Source organism: Nelumbo lutea, chromosome 8 (assembly GCF_056320005.1).
Source record: "Nelumbo lutea isolate HS-2025 chromosome 8, American lotus-T2T, whole genome shotgun sequence".
In the NCBI taxonomy this organism is placed as follows: Eukaryota; Viridiplantae; Streptophyta; class Magnoliopsida; order Proteales; family Nelumbonaceae; genus Nelumbo; species Nelumbo lutea.
In genome coordinates this window covers 14,183,696-14,204,454 of record NC_142691.1, presented here as the reverse complement: position 1 = coordinate 14,204,454, position 20,759 = coordinate 14,183,696, and the positions used below count along the sequence as shown (strand labels likewise).

Here is a 20,759-nt window from a genome sequence, read left to right as displayed (position 1 = left end):
TAAAAACTGAAAATTAAATATAATTTATTTTATCTACCTTAGATGATTTATTTGTTTTATTTTACAATTATGTGTAAAATGAAAATATTATATGTTAAAAATGAAAACATTATATGTTAAAAATGAAAACATATTTATTATTTAAAAATACTTGTTATTTAAATAAAATACTAAATTAATAAATATTCCAAAAAAATAATAAATTTGAAAAATATAATTATAAAATTGAAAGAGTGATAATTATTGTACAATGTTTGAATTTCTAGAGTCCCAGTATTGTTTATTGTAATATTTTTCTTCGTATAACCTATTGAAGTATGCATTTCTCATGTGTTTATATCTTATTCATAGATAATTCAGCTTTTGGTTTAGTATGATTAATGTATTTATGTGGTCTATATGCATTTCACCAGCACATCCAAGCGTTTCTATATCTTTTATTCGTATCGATGCATTTCAAAGTGTATCCATATCTAACTTACCCAATATAATATCCGACATCGATACTTTGATCCTTGGCACTAGTACAAACTGACCATTTGCCTTGGGAGAGTTATTAGTATCTTGCGTTTGTAAATACTAAAAAAAAAAAGAAAAGAAAAGAATATGTTGTCATCTAACTATTAAATATCATGTTCCATGGTTTCAAAAACACATTATCTTTTTTTGGAAAAAAATAATTTATTTTTATTTTTCAAATAAAAACATAGTTCAAGAACATATTCCTATTTTGTCTTATCTTTTTATCTAGTAATTTCAAATATCCCTCCATTGTTTGTTTTTAGTTCTTCAAGTTCAGTTTGAAAGGAGTACAAATACAAATGTGTAGGGTGGAAAACCTAAATTCCGTACATATTATTTTATATGTATTTGTATTGTATATATTTGTATTTGTACTCTTTCCAAACTAAGCCTCACGGTCAAATGTTTTATTCTCAACCTTCATAGACAAATGTTCTTTAATTAAGGATTGATTGTTTTTAATGTAAACTAGTGGGACCCATGTGATATGCGAGCTTTGTTAAGCGAAAGTGATGAAGGGTGATTTGGCCTGACCTCCTAACTAGGTGACACGTGTACGTGACTTAGCATACACGACAGCTTAGCATAGGCGGACCAGTACGTAGACATGACTCGACACAGGTGACAACTCAGCAGGTATTAGCTCGCGGCAGAGCGAGCTCGAGTACGCCGATGTCCCGAGCTGCACTCCGAGTTAAGTTCATCCAGTTCGCGAACTAGAACAACAAGTTCGCTCTAGGCCCAAGCAAGTGGACCACCTCGAAGACAACTCGTCTCAGGCAGAATCACCTCGGCACGCCACCAGTAGCTCGTCATAGGGTAGCTCGCTACAGGGCGGCTCAACGCTCTACGGGAAGTTTCTCATCTGACAAAGCCGTACTTGTCAAACTTCTCCCGCGTTCCTCGTCTAACGGCACAACGTCGGCCAATCCAGAAGGTTGTGCCCCTGTCTCCCATCTGGCGGCAGCGTGTCTACAGGTTGTCTCCCGGTTGGCGGGACCGTACCATGCAACGATCATTGTAGCTCGCCTGTTCTCTGCCCTGAAAGTAACGGCCAGCCACTCTGAGGTATGACCTGATAGTAGATCGCCACAACAGGGATTCGGGATCAAACCCACCGAACTTGTCAGACGCCAGTATATAAGCACTCTGACCCCTCAGAGGCAAAGGTATCACATATTCACCACTCTCTAGCTCTCATCTTCTTGTGTACTCATTCTTTTTCTCAGCTCGCTACCGAGTTCTAACTTAAGCATTGGAGAGTCCCCATCGGGTGTTCAACCCCAGGTCTCTTTGTCCTTCTTGCAGGTATCTCTTGCCCGTCGCCAGCTAGAAGCCTCGTCACCTCTAGCTAGGAGTGGCCAGATTGCGCATCTTCAATTGGCGCCGTCTATGGGAAGCATTTCAAAAGGCTTCTCTACCAAACTTTCACCAGCATCAATGGCATCTTCTAGCAATGTCGGGCTTAACAACAGAACAAACACATCTTCGAAGTTTCCACTGTACACATTGGACAGTTTACTGTACCCCTCAACACCTTTGAAGTCCCCACGCTGGACCTACCCCAGGTTGCTGAAGTTGTGAACTCCCCACTCCCTTCTGCGGTGAACACCACCTTCATTGAACCCACCGTGGTCCCCCCGCAATGGGGCAGAGCCAGCTTGGTGACTTAGTGCAGTGTGTACAAGTCATGCAAGCCCAAATGCAGCAAGTCCAACAACTTCAGCATTACCAACAACAAGTCTTGTGTCACTTCTACCAGCAGCAGTTCCCAGTGTTGCAATAGAGCCAGCAGCCAGCCTAACCGTGGTGCCCCATAACACCATTGAACTAGCAGCCATTTGATCGCCACCGAAGTACCCGACCTCCTCGTAGGGGGGAGACCTCCCAAGCCTCGTCCCACAGCATGAGAGATCCAACAGCCTCCACCAAGGTCAGTCCATCCCAGCACGTGCAACCGGAAGCCTCATTGACGGGCAATCGGTTCGAAGTCCTGGTGACAAACTCTAGGCGAAGTCCTTTAGCTCGCGAAAGCCAGTTCCAGTCAGACTCTCACAAGCCAAGGCCCGACCTAGCAACATCGAAATAGCCGGCACTAGCGCAGACTCAGCCAAAAGGCAGTGAAGGTGGCGTCCCAAAGCCCGCCATGCACTAATCCCTAAACAGCTAGCGAAGCTCGACTAGCCCGAGCAGCCCAAAGATAAGGCGGGAGTAGACCCGAGGGTCACGAAGGTTGCGCCCCTCCTTTCAGTACCATCTCCCCTCTCTCCCGGCCTCCTAATGGATCCCATGCCAAAAGGCTTTAAAATTCCCCCTCTGGACAAGTACGATGGGTCGTTCGATCCGAATGACCATATGGACTCCTTTCAGTCCTAGATGCGCCTCGCCGGAGCTAGCGAAGCCTGCATGTGTGTCGCCTTCTCCATGACCTTCAGAGGAGTAACGCGCACATGGTATAGAAATCTCCCATCCGGGACAATCCAGAGCTGGGCGCAATTCGTGCAAGCGTTCACCTCGCACTTCATCACTAGCAAGAAGTGTCTAAGGTCATAGGAAAGCCTTCTCAGCATCATCCAGAAAGAGGGAGAGTCCATCAGGAGCTACATCAAGCACTTCAACGACACCTGCCTCTTGATCCCAAACTTAGACCCCGTGGTTAGACTCACCGCGACCAAAAGAGAGGTCACTCACCGGGAGTTCAAGTGGCACGTAGTAGCGAACAAGCCTAAGGGCATCACCACCTTCCTCAAGCTCGTCGACTAGTTCATCGAGACTAAAGAGGAAATGAACCAGAAGGCCAGAGCCCCAACGGAGAAGAGGAGGAGAGACGACGACAAGGCACACCATGGAAACAGTAAGAGGAAGAAGAGCAAGTCCCCAACTAGGGGAGAAAAGTTAGGTTGGCACCCCCGAGCTCCTCCAGTTGAGAGGACGAACTACACCCCTCTCAATGCGAGGCGAGGGGAAATCTTAATGACAATTAAAGATGCACCATTTGTGAGGTGGCCACCCCGGATGAAGGGGGACCCGCCACCAGGAATAATAATGTATATTGCCATTTTCATAAAGACCACGGTCATAGTACCGAAAACTGTAAAAGTCTCTGCGACGAGATTGAGGAACTCATCCATCGTGGGTACTTAAAGAATTTTGTATAGAAAAGTAATAAAAGCCAGACAGATCGGTAGGGGGAGCAGAGGAGAGACGCCCCGGAGCAAAGGGTACTTAAAGAATGTTTAGTTATTTAAACATTACTTATTTATTGAATTTCATAATCTGTAAAATTAAAAGTTATACTATTATTACATAATTTTGTTATTTTAATTATTTAAAATTTAGTTATGTTAAGTATTTCATTATTTAAAATATTTAGTTATTTAAATATTTATATAATATGTAAAATATTTAAAAAGTTTTGTTATTTAAATTTTATTTATTTAAAAGTTATTACATAATATTAAATATTTTGTCATATAATTATTTAGCTATTTTAAATATTTAATATTTATGAATTTCATAAAAATATAAAATTTTTAATAATATGAATACTAATAAATCTATTATAATTATTTTTTTGTGTTTTAATAAGTAATTTAAAGTTATTATATAATTTCATTATAACATTTAGATAATTCTTAAAATTTTTAATTCAAACTTTCTTTAGATAGATATAGATGAAAAGTGGGGGAGAGAAATTCTCTAGTAAATTATAAATAAGAGATAATTTAGGATATAAATAGGAATTGTAGATAATTTAGGAGAAAGTGAAGAATAATGGTGCCACTTTGCTAGATTAGATTAGATTTTGGTTGACAGAGATTTTAGGAATAGTTTTGATAGGGGATATCCAAAGGGATAAACTGGGTTGGGCATGCTGAGGTGTCAATATGAGAGAGGGAGAAGGGAATGATGAGGTGGCTTCATGAGGAATTAAGGAAGGCTAAAATGAAAAGGGTCTGAGAGTTCTCCGTTTGGGTAAGGGAGAAAGCTGAGGTCATTTGACATGGTACTTTCTACTTTAGTATGTATATAGATTCTATTATAATGATTTTTTTAACCTAGATATTCACCATCCATCTTCACAAGCTGAATTTTATTCTCTAGGCTTAATTTGGAAAGAGTACAAATACAAATATGTATATGCAAATTGTGGATTTATATTGCATCTAAAGCCTTGCAAGTTGTAAGAATAAGAAGAGTATAGATTCATTTCTTGTTTGGGTAGTATAAGGAAGCGTTTTTTTTTTGTCTTCATAGTGATTAGGTTATGAGTCCCTGATACAAAAACGCTGGCCACAAGACCCACAACCACACATCAGGGACATTTCTTGTGAGTTTGGATCTGTTGACCACGATACATTGCTGGCTACCTTTATCCAACGACACATCAGGAACATTGGTTTTACCTTATATTGTGATGTTCTCTATGTCTGGCTGGATGCATGTAGCCAGCAATGGTTGTAGTCAGCAGAGAATCTATGGGGAGATGTTTTCAATGTACACACGATTGGTTCTATACACAGGATGTAGCCACTGTTTTGTGGTCAATAGATTCAAACGCTTGGGCTCAGTTTGGAAGGAGTATAAATACAAATATGTAGAGTGCAAAACCTTGTATTTTATATTATTTTGTATGTATTTGCATTTATACTCTTTCCAAACTAAGCCTTAGGTCCTAACGTTCCGCTTGGCAACCACAAATTAGGTTGGTAGATTCTATTCCTCACAAGAGCAATTTCAACAAGCTTGTCTTCTGCAATGGTATTTCCCTAAAGTAGTATTTGTATTGAGAAAAAGTAAGAGACCACCAGAAAATTGAGGAAAATTTCTTTGACAAACATAACCAAGACAAAAACCGAAATATCTTAAACAAATTTCACTCAACTTTCTGTTTCTCCTACTTTCTCTCAAAACAAGCATTACTATCTTTCAATGGTAGGTCTAAATTATCAAAACACAGAAACCATAGAGTTTTTCCCCGCAAAACAATGAAGAATTATTAGGGACCAAATAATAGAGTCAATTATGGGGCGTTCTACAATATGAATATTTTTTTCATTTGTTTTTGGAATGGACACATCAGCAAAAAACAAAAGCCTGTTTTTGAGCTCTGTTTTTATTTTCAAAAGGAAAAACAAGTTTATGTGTTTTTGAAATCAACAAAATATTGGTTTTTAAAACAAAAACAACTGTTTTAATATAGATAGGGAAAATCTATGATGCAGAAAAGACATGATATGGAAAGAGTTTTGACCAACCAAAACCCACCCATGAGTTTTGATAAATAACACCTGATTGGCTACCATGTCTATGATTCCAGTTAATTGGTCAGACATTTTTCTGATATAATCTTTTCCATATCATAGTCGAACCCATATAGTTATTGTATGATTTATGGAACATGAAGTTGAATAATCAGATGAAACCATGTTTTTGAATAATTAGTAAATGGTTTCAGTTTTAAAAACAGAAAACAAACACACAACTAAGAACATGTTTTTTTGTGCTTTTGTTTTGTAAGATAATCTGTTTTCAAGGTTTTAATTTGTTTTTGGAACTGACAAAAAAACATCATCTTGTAGAATGCCCCCTTAGTGGGTCGAAAGAAAATAGTGGTTAGTGGGTGATAAATGTCACTTGGGTTTTTCAACGATACTCTTTTCATGACATAACATAAATGGGTTCAACTTGTATTAGTGGTTAATTTCTTAAGATGCAAGCTTATAATGTTAATCAATATTATGAAGATTAGTTTTTTTTTTTTGGGTAAAAGCGAAGATTAGTTTTAAGGGTAATAACTGGGTGTAACTTTTGATTGAAAGTACTTGTTTGGCATTTAAAACTTTTTGAAAGTCTATTTTACCTTTATCCAAAAAATAGTCTATTTTACTTCTAGCTTGTATATTATATAGACAAAAAAAATAGTCCTATTTATAAAGCTTTTCTGCTAGGGAATGAAAAGTTGAAAATGCATTAAAGAAATAGAAACTTGGGATAGTAGGACTGTGTTTGCTTTGGAGGCAAAACTAATACTTTTCTTATCAAGGGCATTTTTAGAAAAAAAATGTCTATTTCCATCCACTAAAGCTGTGTTTGGTTTGATAAAAGAAAAAGTTGATGGAGAAGTTCATAAAGGATTTTTGTGGAAATTACTTGAGAATTATCCTTCAACTCTTTGTTTCTTTCTTATTTTTTATCAAACCAAACATAGTCTATGCGTGCAGCTTGGGCAGGATGGGGTGGGTTTAAGGTTAACCCAAGCCCAACCTTAAAACTTTGAAACTTTGACTTAAGACCCAAGCCCGTATTATTGGCACAATTCATTGAAAAAGGCCCTAATCCTGTCTAAATTGGGATGTAGGGAATATATATAATTGGGCTGGGCTAGAGTTTGGTTACAGTTGGCTCGGGCTTGGACCCAGGTTAAAAAAAGTCAGGGTTTAGGCCTAGGCCCAGCTTGAGGATTGAAATCCAAGTTCAACTGTGGAAAGTTTTGGATGAGGTTAGTTTTTTTTTTTTTTTTTTTTTTTTTTTTGGCTCAAATTGAACCTGATGAAGTTGCATCCCTACCAGTTGGCTCTAATTTTTTAGGTCAGAATTGGTTTATAATAATTCAATCCATGACAAGTTTATAATATTTCAACCAGCCATTGCAGTCATACATTGGGAACATCTTCCCATGAATGACTGGGAGATATTCCCAATGTGCGACTGCAGTAGCCTGTTAGGACAGTATTGGAAGCTTATTTTTTATTTTTATTTTTTTATGGATGATGGGTTTGGGTTAGATCCTAACCGATACCTGACAGTTTCCATCCCTAATAAAGAGATGGTAGACAAATAAGAAGCTGGCAACCTGGATGTTATTCTGAAACGATGTTGGCCAAATCACTTTTTATTAGTCTGTTCATTTTGGTTGTGAACAGTTTTTATATTCGAAAGTTGAAATTGGAATTGAATTTTTCCGGCATATTCTCTTCTTACTAATTAGCAACCACAAGTGGGATTGCCAGATTGGAGGTATTTGACAAATCACCATTAATTTCTTTTCTATGTCCAACCTCTTATTCGATAAAATAATTTTGTTTTAGCCTTATTAAATTCTTGGAACTTGTAGGATTGTGCTTTATTTGGTTTTGGGATTTGAGAAAGAAAAAATCTACTTCAAGGTGGAGATATAGAGCTGGTGTAGATCTAAGCAAACCATTTGCCCGAGTGTGGAACTTGGGCGAAATTGTTACTGCGCATATCTTGTGGGAGAAAACCAGTCGAACCGAGTTGAAGATGAAACCAACATCATTGGATTTTCTCAGATGCCTGATCTGTGGTGTAACGTGCTCATGGGACGCTAGAAGTACATCTAACACCAACAGCTGCAGAGCGACTATTTCAGTTTCAACAGCTGAAAAAATACAGAATTACAGATACAATCACAGGACATACAGAGTGAACGACACCAATGAACAAATCTCTCCGACTCTGACAGATCAAAGAGTGTAAGAGGGAGTAAGACTGGGTTGGAGAAGCATTCCTTTAATTCGGGATTTTGGAACTTGTTCTCCCTTAATGCAACTACAACCTTCAATCCAAACCCATTCCCATCTACCCTTTTCTGCAACTTCTCTCCAAACCAACAATTCAGACTCAAGATCCCTGTACAAGTATACAGCCTCATCAATCCCCGCACACTTGGTTCTAAACCAGTTTCCTTTGCCCCCAAGAAACCTCCTTCCCAATTCCGTTGGCACCATTTCCACCAATACCCATTCATCTCCAGCTCCAAGCTCCCATATGCAAGCTTGTCCCTCACAGTCTCCCCCAACAAGCGCCAGCCTTCCCTTTCGCCTCACCAGAGCTGCGAACTCCAGTCGATCTGCCTTCGGCACCTTCACCTCCTTCCACAAACCAGTGCTCACCTCGAAGCCCATCACGCTGTAGGCACGGGCAGATGTCATCCAATACAGAAACCCATCAGAGTACACACTCTCATTCGGGGTCCAAACTGTCAGCCTCACCGCAAATTCAATCGGCATCCGTCCAAGACTCTGCCATTTATCAGCTCGTGAATCATACATTTCCATCGTGGGTTCATATGTGGTACCCCCATGGGTTGCCGTCGACATGCCTCCGTAGACGTAAACTCTGAAGGAGGAGAGGGCATCATCTCCAGTCTTATCCACCCCAATCACGCCCACAGCCGGGCTGGTGCGTGGGATGTTTAAGGCGGGAAGAAGTCTGTAACGTCTGGTGAACGGGTTGCACAGCGCCAATTGGAGGGGTGATGAGATGGCGGGTCTGTAGAGAAGGAGAATGCCAATCGGAGCAATTGGGCGAATTGGGTCCGGGAGGAAGTCGAGAGGGAGAGAGTGCCACCGATCAAGAGCTGGGTTGTGAACGTAGCAGGAGAGTCCCCGGTTGCGCGAATGAACGGCGAGGAACCACGGAGGTTGGCACGGCCGGAGCTCTGCCGGGACTGTGTAGGAAGTGCAAGCCTTGGCACACGTCTGCCAGTGCTTGCAGGCTGTTGTAGCACGCGCCAAGGAGTCCGGCGAGAGGAAGGAGAAGATCCTGGCAAGAAGATCAAAGGGGAGGTGGCTCCACATATTAGAGATAGATGGTCATTGAAGATTTTTGTTTTTTGTTTGTGAGAGGATTTCAGAGATATCTATTGTGTATATATTGCAATTTGGTGGTGACTGGCGAGTCATTGAGTTGAATTATTGGAGGTGTACGGGATTGGGTCGTCTGACCCACATAGATGACCCACATCTGAATTGTATTCCTATTTTTAATCCCATTTGTACCCTTTCTGACGTGTAAATCTATAGAGGTTGGTTTTTGGTGGAGCCCAAAAGCCAATAACATTAGTTGAATTCCCTGACCCTGCGTCTGTTACCCTCTATCTGGACGGCAACTCGACTAAATGTCTGTAAAGCGAAAAACGCCAGAAGAAATCATTACCAGACACCCTAACTGCTCATCTAACCACAAGTAATCCACTCTCTCTTGTCACTCCGACTGTCCATCTTCCCGTCATACTGTTCACCTTCCCACCCGCACAAGTTATCCACTCTCTCTTGTCACCCTGACATCTTCCCGCCCGACACCCCGACTGTTCATCTTCCAGCCTGCACAAATTATCCACTCTCCCTTGTCACCCTGACATCTTTGCACACACGGCTGTACACCTTCCCGCCCTCTATCCCAGACCACGTTATTCCCTCACCTTGAGTATCCATCTCTCTACCCACACCAGATAACTACACCTTGCTGCCTGTACCCGATATCACTCCCCGGCTGTTCACCCTCCCGTCCACATCCGATAACCACCCTAATTGATAGGGGTGTAAACTGATCGAATTCGAATCGCATCAGGCAATCAATATTTGAATTCAAATCCGATTAGAAAAATATGATATCTGAATTCGATTTGATATTTGATGGATATTAAAAATTAATATTCGAATTTGAATCCAATTAAATATTCGAATATTTGATTCGATTCGAATTCAATTAATTAATTATTTTAGATAATTAATAAATATATAAAATAAATATTCTATTGATATAAAACACATAAATATATAAATTATTTATATAACTTAATTATTATATATAATTATATAAAATAGTTTATATATTATATAAGAATTAAATAATCAGTCAAATTTGAATATTTATCGAATCGAATCAGGTTATATCTGAATTCGAATCTGATTAACCATTGGGTAAGAATAAGATATCTGAATTTGACTGATTAGAGATTTGAATTATCCGAATTCGATTAGATTATGTCGAATATCGAATTCGAAATTGGATTTTCAAATACCGTTAATACCCTTATTCCCAACCATTTACCTAACCAGCTCCCTTAACCGTTCACCCTCTCCCCGAAGTCCTGAATAGGGCTTCCATTGGGATTCAACTGCTAACACATTGGCCACGCCAAGTTTCGTCTTATTTAGCATGTCGACAAAAGGCAAAGAAATAGTCAGCACCTCCAGTACCATGCATGCAAAAGAAGAATTCAAAGCTTATTTTTCTCATGCAGTGGACATAGAGGATGACGGCCAATCACCGAGCTTTGAACCACTCGAGGAAGCACAAAAACTAATAAATCTTACTCTAAAAGGCCGACTCTTCCCTCGGCAACAAATTAATGAGGAGTTATTATCGAATCATGTTAAGTCACAGTGGAAAACTTCTGGTCCTGTAACAGTTCGCTTCTTGCAAGGTGGCAGTTTAGAATTTGCATTTACTACACATGGGCCTTGGTTTTACAGGTTGAGTTGGATACTTTTGGAAGATTGGAAAGATTCCCTCACAGGTATGGTTGAAAAAGTATGGACACAAAGAATCTGGATGCAAATACACATGATCCTAGAAGAAGGAAGAGTGAAACTTCCTTGCAAGTACAAGGGGCCAAATCCTGCCAAACCAAGAGATGAAAACCTAGAAAAGAGGGAAAAGGTACATGGCACTAAAGATAGACATGTCCAAGGCTTTTGATAGGGTGGGCTGGTCATATCTATTGTAAGTGCTAAAAAAGATGGAGTTTCTGAAAAGTGGTGCAAGCTAATACATTAGTGCATGTCCACAACCAGCTTCTCCATAAAACTAAAAGGAGAAACTCATGAGTATTTCAAATTAAGCAGGGGAGTAAGACAAGGACACCCCATTTCTCCTTATTTCTTCATCATTGGAATGGAAGTATTAACCCAGTTGCTCAATCTAGCTTCATCATCTGGACAATTTGAAGGGATCCAACTCAACAAAGAAGACTAATTACACATTTATTCATTGCAGATGATTGTATCTTATTCTGTAGAGCAGATTTGAATCAAGTCAAGGCCTTGGTAAAAGTCCTCAATACCTAGGAGTCCATGTCAGGCCAGAAAATAAATTATTCTAAATCAAGCATCTTCTTCAGTAGATATGTGCCTCGGCATCATCGCAAGTTTCTCTCATACCTTACATGTGAAGAAATCACTAGTAGGCACTAGACCAGTTCATGGGCGAGGTGTCCCGAGGCTTGAACACACAAAAGAGCCTACGGGCTTAACCCCAGGCCAAAAAGCCCGACCCACAATAAATTCAAGCCGGGCTCGGGAATTGCCAAAATAGCCTAGCCCAGCCCAACCTATAGATTAAAGTTAAAAAAACCCTAGTTGAACCCCTCTTCTCTTTCACCTCTTTCCAGTCGAACCTCTCTTCTCTTCAGTCTTCACATCCTCCTCAATCCTCAGTCTTCACACTCTTAGGCAGCCACATAATCGGTGAGGCGGCGAACATTCACCGTTCCTCTTCTCACTTTCTTTCTCTTTCCTTCTCTCTCTCTTTCTTAGATGCGAACTGATCACTGTTGAAATCGTAGCTTACAAATCTCAAACACTGTGAACTCAACTTATAGTCACCGACAAGGCGGCAAATATAGGCACCGGCGGTGGCGATGAGTTCTCTCTCTCTCTCTCTCTCTCTCAAATGCAAAATGATCACTATTGAAATCATAGCTTACAATCACCGCGAACTCGGGCTTTGGGCTCATGCCCAAGTTGTAGGCCCGTTGGTCGGGCCGGGCTCGGGCTCGGGCCTAACAAATTTCCATTCATGAAGAGTAAAAGCCCGGCCTGGCCCATGAACAGGTCTAGTAGGCACCAAATATCTTGGAAGCCAATTTGGTACAGGCCCTAGGCTCTACTCTACCCACAAGGAAGTTCTTAGTAATGTAACAACTAGAATAAATGCACGGAGCTCAAATTTGCTGTCCCAAGCAGGCAAAACCACCTTAGTCAAATTAGTCTTGCAATCCATCCCCACATTCTCCATGTCCACAACAATCTTCCCAAAAGCCACAAACTCAGAATTAAATAAAACTTACAAGAAAGTTCTAGTGGGGAGATACAACTGGGAGAACCACACACACTATTTCTTGGAGCAAGATATGTAAGCACAAACAACAGAGAAGACTAGGCTTCAGATCTAATGAGATTATGAACAAGGCCATGTTCGGGAAGCAAATCTGGCGGCTATTGAGTGATAGCAAGGGTATTTGGAGCAAACAAATAAAAGCTAAATATTTCCCACATACCTCCCTATTTGCTGCTCCAAAAACCAAGAATAGCTCATTCTGGTGGAAACAATCACACTCCATACTATTATCACAATTGAAGACAAACCTACTATGGTCAATCAAAGATGGCCGAGACACCCAAGCCATCACAAACCCATGGATACCTACCCTTCCGGGGCACACACCAAGTCTGAACCCATTGATATCTGAATCACAAGTCAAGAACATGAAAGTCTCTGAACTCCTCACTTCGGAAGGATCTTGGGACACTGCCAAACTAAATATTTTCTTCCAAGAATCTGTGGTCTCTCATATTCTATCAATAATCCCAAATACAAGCCAGCAAGCGGATAAAGTGATTTGGAAGAATAACAAGTCGGGTTCATATTCGGTGAAGTCTGCCTATCAACACTTGTCCACATTAGAAAGCTCTAGTTCTAGTCCTCATTTCAACTGGAAGCTCAAAATCCCACATAGATTCTAGGTTTTCTTATGGAAACTAATATGGGACGGCGTGCCTACTAAACAGAAATGCTCACCATGGCTGCAAGGAGAGGACTGAATATGTAGCTTCTGCAAAGTCAAGAGGAGACAAACTTCCACTTATTCTTTCGATGTGTTTTTACAAGAGCAATTTGGTGTGGAGCCCAAATCAGGCTGAACCTAGACACAATATCAGAAAATCAGCCACACACCATTATCAATGAATGGTTTACAAGCCTAAAATCATCAGTAGGTGAACAACAAGAACTCTTGTACCTCAGCAGATTTAGTATCATCTGTTATTTCATTTGCAAAGCAAGGAATGGCAGCAAATTCAAAAATAGACAACCCGATCCATATCATGTCATACAGAAGGCATCCCAGTACCTCATAACACACATCATCCAGCATAGGCAAAGTCATCGCACCTTCCCACTAATACAGTTCATGACAACCTTACATGTCGATGGCTCATTTGATCCTATAAATACAGGTTATGTAGGACGAGGGTTCGCCATCCAACATGCGCAACATCAATTCTGTATTGCACAAGGGAAGCCTTGCTGGGCCATCAACAGCTATGGTGCCGAAACAAGAGCTCTCTTAGGAGGACTGCAAGCAACACAATCACATGGTATTACCCATCTTTTGGTTTTCTTAGATAGTGCAGCCTTAATGGAGTTTGCAACCACAGATAAACCAATCCAATGGTCTGATCATCTTTATCGAAGCTATCTGCAGAGACTGATTTCATCTTTAGTTTGTACGTATAAGTAGAAACAACAATCAAGTGGCCCATCTTTTTGCCTACATATCATGTAAGGGCCGTATATCATTGCATTACAATGGAGCTAACTCCCCTCATGTAAGGCTTGTTTAATTAATCCAAGGCTGCTTCTTTTGACAAAAATACAAAAAAAAACAAAAAAAAAAAAGCCAAGAACATCACTCTCTGGTTTTTGATCAAATGATTTGAACTTTGTGTTAATAAAAACCGAAGAAGTAAGGACAGGCCCAACGTAGATTTCTGAATTCCATTGCAGATCTATAAACATTTAAAATATCAAAAACCCCCATTCTATACACCAAGACCGCCCGTGTATTAGCATCAAGCTGGCACCTATTCCAACTGTACTTTGGGCCTACAAATTTTGACCATGGGCTGAACTGTCATTCTCTAGAATAAAAACACCTCGCCTCACCTTAACTGATTTAAGGAATTGGGATATGCTCATCACACAGGGCGCCTCACACCGACCTCCCATGAATAATAATGTATAAGTATGAGAGATGTTATCAATGCAACTCACCTTAACTGATTTAAGGAATTGGGATATGCTCATCACACAGGGCGCCTCACACCGACCTCCCATGAATAATGATGTATAAGTATGGGAGATGTTATCAATGCAAAGTGGGATGTGCCTGCGAAGTCGGTGTGTGGAGCAGATCCGGTCTCGTCTGAGTTTTTGAGATGGCATTGGGGTGTATTGGACGAAGTGGCCTAAGTGTTTAATCCTGTTTGTCTATTATAATTAATTAAAATTTTGTACAAGGTACAGGTGTGCATCTAATTGTCTATACATCAAGTCTAATAGGTTTTCATGTGGGAGGGTGTATTAGAAGAGAGTAAAAATATATTTAAACACTTCGCCTAAATAAACTAAAAATTTGTAAGAGACTGAATTCGAAGTTGGAGTGATACGAAAATAAGATAGTTGTTATAATTTATAGGCAAATGCTATAAAGAAGGAAGAGGATAAGAAACAATGAATAATGATGTCTAATAAATTCTTCTTTCCTTTATTCTTATCTTTAAATACATAGCAGTGGTGATGTGTTTACTTTGAGATAAAGGGCCAAGGCTAATATACATCATTTAGTGAAGAGAGCTGAAGTAGTTTACTTAGAAAGCATCAGATTCTCAGTTGAGTGAGTTGAGACCATAGTTAAGCAGTAGAGCCAATCAGGTTACAGGGTTGATCTTTAAATAATCAGGTTGGCCGGTTCAGGAATAAACCAACTTAGTTGCTATTGAACTTATAAAGATGCCAATTTAATGCTGGCTGCCATGATAAAGACAGTTCATAGAAGATGACGATTTATCTTCTAAAAACATCTAAAATATTGAATTCCGTATGCAAACTGACAATCTCCTCTATCTTTAATGTTGACACCATTCACATTCACACTCACACGAGGCCATGATTCTTTTTCATGAACGAGGCAGCTACCTACCATCATGCCAAACCTGACATCTCTTACTGGTATATTTATACGAAACCGGATTCGATCAGTCAGTGCAAGTCCATTCCAAAACCTTTATAGCCTTGCATCGGTAGTATCTCATCTCCACATCAAATAAAATCACACAAGGACACAGATGTTCCAGGCTGTTCGAACACCAACGGGTGTTGCACCGACTGAAGCCGATCTCATACTTATAAACGATCGATGTTTCAGTATTGCAGCCAACAGCCTTTTCAGCTCCGTGGTAATAAGTTAATGGGAAAATTTACAGTAGGTCAATTTGGTTAGCCAAGGTGGCAGTGGGTGGACTGTCGACTCTCGTGTTTAAGTGAGGCGGGTTGAATCGGGTTTAAAATGAACCTAGATCCAATCCTAAGAATTGAGTATAACGCCGTGACTGACTGCAAGTTTGATATATTGAATCCAGATCTAGGGGTGTCCACAAAAAATTAAAAAACTGAACCGAATAGAGAAAACCAAACCGAAAAATGTAGTAATTAGTTGAATTGATTGATTTGATATTTTTGAAAAATCGAAAGATTGGTTCGGTTTTTGGTTAACCTACATAAAAACAAGCAGTTAATTGAACTGATCGGTTATATGTCCCATATATTTTATATATTATATATAATTATATATAAATTATATTTATAATAATCTATTTATAAATATATTATATATTATATATTTTTATAGTATTTATAATATATTATATATCATTTATTATTTATAATATAATATTATACATATATTTATATAATATATATTATAAACATAAAAATCGGAGAACCGAACCGGTCAAAAACCAAAACCGTCGGACTGCCGGTGTATCAATTTAGGGAAATGAAAAACCTGGTGGTACCGGTTTAGTTTACAAAAACTGCCCATAATTCAGTTAACCGAATTGTAAACACCCCTATCCAGATTCAGCTCAAATTAAAATTACTAATTGGGCTCAAGGATGGCTTGGGCTTAGATTGATCAATTGGAACGAGTTGCCTGAACCTATTTAGTGTAGATAATTCAAACCATTAAGTAAAAAATTTACATCAACGGGCCTGGTTAGCATGGGTCACCACCATAAACCCGACACCCGATTAAGCCTGACTTGATCCTAATTCCTAACCTCTTGAGTCAGTGCCGATTTTGGGTCTAGGCCCAACTTGAAATAACAAAGCCTGGAGTTTTGGGCCCAACCCTGTCCATTTAAAATTGTAGGCTGAATCGGTCTGGCCTTAGGTTGGATTGCACCCCAAGGACTATGCCTTAGTTGAGCGGCTTTTACTTTGGCAAGTGTCTGGGGTTACAAAAAGGGATACATGGGACCAATTTGGGTTGGAACAGTTAGTGAACCGTGGTTTTGAAAATTCGACCAGACCGAATGGTCGGACAGATTGATCAAGAAACTAGGGATGCAAATGAATCGGATTAGATTTGAATAAGGGTATATTTGAATCTGAACTAACATTGTCCATATCGGATTCGACTTATTTTCTTTAAAAATTAATAAATTATTAAAAATAAATAAAATATACTAATTTAAATAAAGTTAAAAACAAAATCACAAGTAGTGTTTTGAAGTTCCTTTTCAAATAAACAAAACAAACTTTAGTAAAATACTGAGAAATATTCCTAATTTTTTTCCAATAAATTAATCCCAACATCAAGTGAAAGTAGACCCACAAATTGTTTATGGCAGAAATAGCCAAACAATCCAGTCCGGATTTTCTACCCACACCTATCCTCCACATAACATCACAGCCACACATGGAAAATAAATATTCTCAATGCACAGAAGTAGTATTTTATGGATAGGGGTGGGTAGTTCTTATGGGTGGAAGATCCGGAAACCAACCAAAATAGCCTTCAATTTGTCTCCAAAACACCATTTCTGATTTGAAACATTTTCCGTTCCCTTTAGCTGCATATAAGGAGCCATTAATACAAGTTGAGACAAAACAATAGGACCCCAAATTATCATCAACCAATTGAACCTCATTAGCATCACTTCTCTAACTTCTTCATAAAAAGCAAAGTAAATAAATAAATATCTATCTATCTATCTATCTATCTATCTATCTATCTATCTATATATATATATATATATATATATAAATAAAGCGGTCAAGAATTTTTTTCCCTTCTTTGAAATTTTTATTGTTTTTATTCCATGCCATTTTTTAAAAGAAAAATGAGATGCTCTTTCCCAATAACTTAAATAATATTTTCTCCTAAAATTTCTCATAAACTACTTCCCCCACTTTTTCCAAAATTATCTCTAATTCCTATTTATTTTCTCCCCTACTTTTTATCTATATCTATATAAAGAAAGTTTGGATTAAAAAATTTAAGAACTATTTAAATATTATAATTAAACTATATAATAACTTTAAAATATTTATTAAAAACACAAAAAATAATTTCATATTTTACAAAATATATCACAAAATTATGTGCTAATAATTTAAATTATGTTTTTTAGATTATCGATTTAAATGTTTTTCAAATATTTAATAATATGTAATAGATTTAAATAAATAAAATTCAAATAACAAAAAATTTAAATATTTTATAGATTATTTAAATATTTAAATAACTAAATATTAATCATAACTAGATTTTAAATAGTTAAAATAACAAAATTATGTAATAAATTTAAAAAAAATCTTCAAAGTAGAAAATTAATTATAACATAATATTGAAATTAATAATAATTTAATGTGTTACAAAGTTAATAATGAAATTATGTAATAATAGTATAAATTATGATTTTATGGATAATTAAATTCAATAAATAATTAATATTTTATAATTTAAATATTTTACATATTATTTAAGTATTTAAATAACCAAATGTTTTAAATAACTAAATATTTAACATAACTAGACTTTAAATAGTTAAGATAAATAAATTATGTAATAAATTTAAAAAAAAATCTGAAAAGTAGAAAAATAATTATAACATAATATTAAAATTAATAATAATTTAATATTTTTACATAACATTGTAAATAACTAATTTCACTTATATCAAGTAAAAATTCAAGAAAATAACTTTCAAAAAATTTAATATTTATTAATAATAATTTTAAACTCTTAGGGTCCATTTGGTTTGTAATCATAATCGGAATCAAAATCCTCTGAATTCCGAACCAGAATGGCCTATTCCCATAATATGTTTGGTTCAAACAAGAATGGGAATGGGAATTAAAATCAGTAGAATGGGATTTCATTCCCAAGGGAGGGGCAGGGAATGGCCATTCCCTCAAATGGGGGAATGTCATTCCAGCAGGAATGGGAATGGGATTCCGATTCCGCCCAACCAATTGTATTTATTGTATTTTTTGTGATTCCCTAAAATTAATAATTATTGTATTCTAGTAATTATTTATTATTTTTTGTGATAAATGTATTCAATGATTATGTATAAATTTATTTTGTTTTGTTATTTAACAGAAAACTTTCAATAACTATTGGAGATTAAACTACTATTATTGATTTTTTTTAAATTTAATTTATTGTACTTATTGTATTTATTATATTTTTGTTATAACTTATTTATTACTATTTATTAGAGATTAAACTATTATTTGAGATTATACTATTTATTGACTAAGTTAATATATTTTTAGTACTTATTGTATTTTTTCATTATCAATACGTTTTCAATAATTGTGTATTTTCGTTATAAATTTTCAATAATCATTGGAGATTAGACTATTGTTATTTATCAAAGATGAGACTATTAATTTAAATGAAATAATGAGTGCTCATGAGTTGGTCCAGTTCAGCCATAAGCTATTTGGCCAATCAAATTGACCTCATAGTTTTACATATTTACTTAAATCAACTTTGTAGTTTTCATTTTACTAAAACATCCCATATGTTTTACAACTTATTTACTTAATCAGTCTTTCATTGTGGAGTGTTTCTTTTGCCATTAGGCCCATGATTTTTTATTTGAAAAATGCTCTTAATACTTTTGTTGTACAAAAAATAAAATTGACCAAATATAACCAATAGAGTGGTTGCCCGTGTCTTCTTAAGGACGAAAGTGGTATTTTTTATTTTTATTTATTTTTATTAAATTTATTTAAATAAATATTAGGGTCAACACTGTCATTTTCCATTGTCAATAGAAGATTGATTAAATCAATTGCAAATTATAAGTGGTGTTTTAGTAAAATGCTAACTGTAGGGTAGATTTTAATAAATCCATGAAATTATAAGAAATATTTTTTACCCTTTCTATTATTTAGCTTTCGCTTAATAAATCACAGTGCATCGCTCGGTCCTTGCTAGTATCATAATTAAGGGGAAAAGCCAGCTCGTTTTAATTTTTAATACCTTATCATATTAATTTGTGTTATTCAACGATGTCCAATCTCTAGGTGAAAAAAAAAAAAAAAATCTTTAGGCTGAGTTTGTTTCCAATGTAACGTAAATTTGAACCAGAAAAAAATAAAAATTTGCACCTACTTTAGTTTTGCATCCGTTTGATGGTTATGATTGCAACATTATTACCTGATGCAAATTTTATACCTTTTTCTTTCTTTTTTTTTTGTTTTATTTGCATCCATTAACAGTGCATTTTTTGTCTGAAAAACTGGTGCAAATTTTGCACCACTTCCGCCTACCTTAATTCTCTCATACAAAGTGAGAAACTGAGAATCACATCAATTTGCTTTCTACCTTATTCCCCCCAAATTAACAACCTTCCTCCAACCTCGAGCCACGTCATTTTATTTCTCATAAACAAATAAAACATGGTCAAATCTGAAGCAAAAGCTAACCATGTTTTACACTCAACCAATTTGTATTCCAACACATTTACACTATTGTAAATAAAATTCACACTACTACAAAATGGAGCCTTAGATTCCCTTGTGTGCAACAATTTCGTTCGCACTGTGCTAACGGATATGGATTAACTTTTGGGCGTAATTAAATGTGACTATGTTCTGGTTTAAGCATAAGGAAAATTAATAATGCCGAAAAGGCATGATATCGAAATAGTTTTGACCAATGAATTTTGATAAATTCTACCTGTTTGATTAGTCACAAATTTTTTGGATATCATATCTTTCGGATATAGTAGTTGAACCCTTAAGCATAATAAGGTTATAAAGGGTTAGTGTTCATTATAACTTACATTTAGATGGTGTTTGGTATTGATCTAGCTTTTGGAAGAAATGGTAGCAGCTCAGTATTGGAGATGAGTTTAACTAAAAATGTCTAAAAAATTATTTGGTTGAGCCGTTTATCTCAGTTCTCTCAAAAATCACGTGAACTGTTTATTAGAAAAGCATCAATTTTAACGTTTTTCATTTTCAAGACCGATTTTTCATTGTTTGGCTTATATGGCGCCTAATGGCATTAAGGTGTAAAAAAAGCGTACAAAACGTTTAAAGCATATTTTGTCTCGTTTTTCAAG

General features: G+C 37.0%; 1 protein-coding gene across 1 annotated transcript; it reads right to left on the bottom strand.

Moving 5' to 3' along the window:
• Nucleotides 1-7,883: 7,883 nt before the first annotated feature.
• On the bottom strand, nucleotides 7,884-9,338 carry LOC148842880 (protein UNUSUAL FLORAL ORGANS-like). Its single transcript, XM_088959568.1, has one exon. The coding sequence runs from the start codon at nucleotides 9,123-9,125 to the stop codon at nucleotides 8,010-8,012; it is 1,116 nt and encodes a 371-aa protein (XP_088815694.1). The 5' UTR covers nucleotides 9,126-9,338; the 3' UTR covers nucleotides 7,884-8,009.
• Between the last annotated feature and the right edge of the window lie 11,421 nt (nucleotides 9,339-20,759).